General features: G+C 23.5%; 3 protein-coding genes across 3 annotated transcripts in view; 2 read left to right on the forward strand and 1 right to left on the reverse strand.

Moving 5' to 3' along the window:
* On the reverse strand, positions 1-2,766 carry Phum_PHUM587910 (uncharacterized protein; the record flags this gene model as incomplete). Its single annotated transcript, XM_002432447.1, has 7 exons — positions 1-94; positions 297-357; positions 654-924; positions 1,040-1,423; positions 1,517-1,770; positions 2,553-2,646; positions 2,725-2,766. The coding sequence occupies 7 exons, from the start codon at positions 2,764-2,766 to the stop codon at positions 1-3; spliced, it is 1,200 nt and encodes a 399-aa protein (XP_002432492.1).
* A 1,197-nt stretch (positions 2,767-3,963) lies between these two features.
* Phum_PHUM587920 (uncharacterized protein) lies at positions 3,964-4,328 on the forward strand (the record flags this gene model as incomplete). Its single annotated transcript, XM_002432448.1, has 2 exons — positions 3,964-4,187; positions 4,322-4,328. 2 exons carry the CDS (start codon positions 3,964-3,966, stop codon positions 4,326-4,328), a joined length of 231 nt encoding a protein of 76 aa, XP_002432493.1.
* A 695-nt stretch (positions 4,329-5,023) lies between these two features.
* Phum_PHUM587930 (myosin heavy chain, clone, putative) overlaps positions 5,024-6,053 on the forward strand; it is a gene marked incomplete at both ends in the record, with an annotated part of 4,828 nt that continues 3,798 nt past the window's right edge. The window contains 3 exons of the mRNA XM_002432449.1: positions 5,024-5,058; positions 5,483-5,547; positions 5,710-5,776. Of these exons, the coding sequence (XP_002432494.1) occupies positions 5,024-5,058; positions 5,483-5,547; positions 5,710-5,776 (167 nt within the window). The remainder of the gene's footprint in view (positions 5,059-5,482; positions 5,548-5,709; positions 5,777-6,053) is intronic.

A 6,053-nucleotide genomic window follows, 5' to 3' on the forward strand; every position in this document is an offset into this window, starting at 1 on the left:
TCATTTATATTTGGTGTAATTTGTATAATTTCTGTTATAAATTAAACTTTTTTTATACATTGAATAAATATCTACTACACTGGCTACAATACATCTTAAAAATACTTTAAGGCAGTCATCAACATTACACAAACTGAATTCCGAGGTTTACTTCTTGAAAATATAAATTAAATAAGAAATAAATGATATGTTTTTCAAAAAAAAACCTAATACAAAATAATTATTATTCGCATGCGAGTTTTGAATCGAAGCTGCTCAAAGCTATCGCAAAGGCTTGCAGTGCGCACAATGGATACCTGAAATCCATCGTGAATACATCTTCGGCAACGCGGCCAAACTGCATAACAACATACTCCACTGAAAAATTAAAATGAGAACAAAATATTGAAATAAAACAATATAAAAAGTATTTTTAAAACTGTGGTAACTCATTGAATTTACCCATTTAAATTTTTCCCATACAAACTCTTGTATTAAAACATGAATTAAAATAATAACTACAATATTCTTTTTATTAAAAATTTTAATCTGATTTATTTATTTTTTTGTAGAAACTTTACTTAGTTTGATCTTATTTTATACAAATTTATTGGTTTTTATATATAATTTTATTGGGTAAAAATTATTTTTAAAACATAGGATTTTATACTTACCATCACTATCATGTACAATTTGAAAATTCTTAACTGATGCTTGAGTAACTCTGCCGTGAAAATTCAAAATGTAAGATTGAGTTTCCTCATTCCAAACAGGAGTTTTATTATGAAGTTCAATTAAGTTATCCATATTTTTAGTTTTCCAACACTCAATTAATGTTTCATGCTGATCGCTTGGAGTAATTAATACTCTTTGATGATCTTGTGTCATTCCAGGCAAAATAACTGTCATTTTCCTAGGGCCTTTCAAGCCCAAAACATTAGTATCCTTTAAGAAAAATGTTATTAAACCAAATTGAGAGAATAAATTAATGTAACAGCATTTTTTTTCCAATAAATATAAAAATTAAAAAACATGTACTCAGAAAAAATTTCCTACTCACATATACAACAGCAGCAAGTTCTTGTCTTGTTGTGCTATCATCTGAATGTTTTGGTGAAGCTCCGTTATTATAAACTGTGAATTGAGTTCCCAATAAATTTGATCTCAATTTACCAATAAATGCCTCCCCTCCTCTTGACAAATCTGTTGGATCAGTAGATATAAGATAATTAGATGTAGTGCTTTTTTTGCGCTTCCTTCCTGCTAGCAAAAATATTTTTTTGCCATAATCTCTTTCAAGGTGAAGAAAATAGGTAGGATATAAGCCTCTATCCATTCCTTTTCTATCCCTTGTTATTCTACACTTAAAATGCATCTTTGGTACAGCTGGTTTCAAAACAAATGAATCTAAATTTCCAGATATGTCTCCTTCTAATTCAGGGCTCTGTAAAATAAATATGAATTAATACATTTTTAATTGAAAATCTGTGTTTTTTTGTTACATCATTATAAAAAAAAATTAAACATATTATATTACTCTTAATGCAGATTGATTAAAATTTGGAGAGTCAACTATGACACCCATTGATGAACTAAGATCACTATTAGGTGTTTGAGGAAGAACTGGTGTAGATTCCTCATCTTCCATTCCTCTATTGTGCTCTTCATTCAAAGTTTCTAGGTTTAATATATCTAAGTCTTCATTACTGTCTAAAATAGTATTGCTGTGCATTGAAAGTACAGAGTCTGGATTACCAACAGGCATTGTAAACTGAAGTGGCCCATCATAACCTATAAAAAAATGGATAAAGTAAATTTTAAATTCTAACATAAAATAATAATTTGTTATTATCACTTTTTCATAACATTTAATATCTTTACATAATATACTTTTAAACATTTGTAATTTGAATTTTGTTTCACATTTATAATAGTATAATCAAAAAACAGCCATTTATAATTCAAAAATATCAAGTTAAAATGTATAAGTACGACATTTTTCAGTATTTTGAATTTTTGAGAAGATAAATTATTGTATGACATAGCTATAAATAAAATAAAACACTTACATTAATTTATATCATTAAGAAAAGTAAAATAAATAAATTTGAAAAGATTATGTCATATGTAATAGATATAGACATGAAACACTGAAAATTTTAAAACAATACTTTACGTGTACCCCGGGATAATTTTTAAAAACTCTCAATAAATTTTTTTTTTTCAGTATTAAATTAATACAAGCAATAAATCTTAAGTAAGAAAGAGTGCAAAAATTTAATTTAAATGATAAAATGGTTTTTCTCTTTAAAAAAAAAATTATTTAAAAATAATGATCTTTTGAAGAAAATAAAGGTTTTTTATGATTACCTTCGGTTTGATTTACATATTTTAATAATATAATAAAATTTTTATGTAAATAGATAAAACAGAATTTAAAAAATTCAAAATAAGGATTATTATCTAAAAAAAATACTAATAAAAATAAATAAATAAAAGAATCATAAGTAATTAAAAATTTATTTTTTAATTACCATGCATTTGTCTTCCCTTTGATGAAGCTGATCCTGGACGTAAATCTGCACTACGAAGTTTAGGTCGATCTGATGCTTGAACCATTCCTAAAGCTTGTCTTTTTTGACGTAATTTTTGTTCCATTAACTGACGCTATAAAAAAATAAATTGTTTAAATCATTGAAAGATGTAATAAAATATAGTACCTTAGGTTACTTTTTTCAAACTTACTTGTTGTTCTAATTTTTGTTGTCTAGATACCGCTGCCGACATTTTATAAAGTATTGAAATAAGAAGAAACAAGGAACTTTAAGAAATTAAAAATCAAAATTCAAAATTCAATAATTCTAAAATCATTGCTCCGAATTGTAATCAAAACAAATGGTCACTAAGGAAATTTCATAAACAAGAAAGAAATATATGGGTTACCAACCTCTTTTCAACTTCATAAACTTTTTTAATTTCAACTGAAAATTAAAAAAGTATAAAAATTTTGAAGGATAATATTTAATCTCTGATAGTAAAATGGTGAACGAATGCATATGAATATTAAATTTATATATATATATATATATATATATTTAAATATATATGTTTTTGAATGCTGGGATCATAGAAGTAATTTTATTTTATGTTTACTATACATTTAATTATTTAAGTGTTTAGAATAAAAATAAACAAATTGGTATTTATTTTTATTTAACTTTAATTGTATGAAAATTTATTTTTAAAAAATTTCGGTGAAATTCTTAGCAAACAGAAAGTGCATAAAAACTACAATAAAACGGAATACTTTAATTATTTTTTTTAAAGGACATATTTTAATATTATTTTCTTTTGGTTAAACATGACATTCTAAAAATAAATACACTTTAAAATTTCATATATATGCAACTTGAATTTATGTAAGCTGGAAAATTTTTATTTAAAACCTGAAAGTAATAATTGTTTAAAGTATTATAGCATTACGTAGTATATAACTTTTACATAAGGAGTATATGAATAAAACTTAAAAGGGGTGAAAGTTGCCCTTATCTTTGTTGCAGTTCTGATTTTAAAAAAAAAATAGTATTAAAATACAAATTTTTTAAAAATTAATTTTATAATTGTAATTAAATTATGTAAGAAGCTACTTTTAATAAGTAATTAATTTTTTTTTATAAAACCTAAATGATAATAATATGTAAGAATTTTTCAAAGCTAATATTCATTAAGAACGCAAAAGTTATTTACTTTTTGTATAGTTTCATTTCTCAATAATGTTGGTAGCACCGTTCAACGGTTCTTTGACATTTTATGCTTTGGGTTGGCTTAATTGTATTACTCCTTCGAAGTGAATCTAAAAGTACACGTTAATATAATTAATAGAAAACAATAAATTTTTTGACTGTTGTTTTTAATAATAATTTATTTGTTTATTGATATGTATTTTTCATTTGTTTGTAAGCATTTATATTGAGGAAAATAAACATGAATCAGGAAAATCTAGACAGTAAGAGTAGTTTTCTCCAAATAAAGGAATTGAAAGAAAAAGTTAGAAGTCTTGTGTCTGAGGTAGATTTTAATAGCGAAAATACCAAGTTTAAACTTGAAGAAAACTATGATAATAATATTAGTGATTCCATGTATAGTGATGAAGGCGATGACGAATTCATTGACTGCTCAGAAATTGAATCACTACATGAATCAAACTGGTAAGAAATTTTTTTTATTTTTGGACTGTTTCAGTATTGTTCTAATTTTACTGCCAATTTAGTTATTACATAGAAAATTCTTATATCAAACTATATTATATATTTAATCAAAAAAGTTGAAGTTTCATTTTTAGTATTTAATGTCGTAATTATAATATAAAAAAATCAAATTGACCTGGATCCAATGTTATTCTTTTATCATATGTTATTACTTTAAATAATTACTTTATACTTATTGATTCTATTACATTATGGCAGAGATTAATATTTTAAAACCCCAAGGAAAAATTTTTGAAATACTTTCCTGGCAAACTGTGGCACATCTTAAAAAAAAAATTTTTCACAAATCATTTAGTTTGTAAAGTCATATCATATATTTAAATCATTGATACATTGGAAATTGTATATGTATTTTGCTTAAAATGTCTTTGATAATTATTTACAATGAACCTGTGTAGCGATACTTAAACATCAAGTTTATTTTGTAAAATTTTTTATGAATAACTTACTTGAATTTACATTGAAAATCATCTGAACGATTCTTATTTTTAAATGCCTAACTATTTAATTTTTGTTAATCTGTAAAAGTCCATTATTTTAACAATTAGCAAAATAGGCTTCTATAAATAAATAATAGTTTGAGTTTTTATTTTAAATAAAATAGGAAACTAATAAAATTTTCTTCAATTAATCTTATTTATTATTAGATTTATGTGGGTTAGCTACTTTGAAATTGTGACCTTGTTGATGATTCACCATATTTTTGTTTTATACTACTCTTTGTGAATTTTTCTTTGAAATTTTGTGATCATTTTACCCTGTTACCCATTGTTAATATGAAAAACAGTACATTCATAGAATTTAGATTGAGGTAAATAATGAAATTCTAGAAAAAGGATGTTTTTTTCAAGAAAAATCTTGTGTAAAAAAAATTTTACTTATAACTTACTATATTTTTTTTTCCAAATTTTTACCCATGAATAATAAAAAAAAATGTACCCATGAAAAATATTCTAAAAAATTATAATGATTTATAGGTCAATCACTCTCCACCTGTATTTCAATTATGATTCAGTTGGAATTAATGTAATTATAATAAGCTTTAAGTCATTTTAAGTATTTAAAACAGAAAATTTTTAACAAAGTTCAGGTATAATCCAATTATTTTTTATTACAATTTTCAAACTAATTTATTTATTTTTGTTCATTTTGTTCATTTTTTTTGTATCCTAGTTTAAAAATATTATATTTTGAGTGACTGAAAGTTTAAAAGCAAATTTTTTTCAAAATTTAAGGTATTATTTTCAAAAAATAAATTTTTTTAATAACACATTATATGTTGTTGAATTATACTTTTTAAGTAATTGAACTTTTTTTTTTTTCTCAAAATTTTGAAATGAAATTACCATAATAAATTAAAGTAAAAACAGTTTAGATTTTTATAATTATCTTAAAAATTTATCATAAGTTTTTTGATCATCTTTACATCTTCCCAATATTTATTTTTTCTCTCATAATTCAGGAATAAATGTAGGAATCTTAATGGTATTGATAACTGCCAATTCCAAAAGATGTCGCCATAGAAAAATGTGTATCTTGCGATTCTCTGTTACTTTGTATCTGCCCTGAATTATTAATAACGTTTTTCCATTCATTACTAGTGGATTCTACTACTTTAACTCCTATTAAAATATTTTCTCCTTTCAAATTCAATATTCTAACAAAAAAAATTTTTCAATTTTTTAATATCTCTGTGATTCTTTAGATGGTGATAGGCTTTTAAATTATTTTGCATTATCTTTCTTGTTTATATTTTGTGAAAATTTTTAATTTATCACACAAATTTTTTTTATTTGTGTTTTATGT

Source organism: Pediculus humanus, genomic scaffold, assembly GCF_000006295.1.
Source record: "Pediculus humanus corporis 1103172108311 genomic scaffold, whole genome shotgun sequence".
NCBI lineage: Eukaryota > Metazoa > Arthropoda > Insecta > Psocodea > Pediculidae > Pediculus > Pediculus humanus.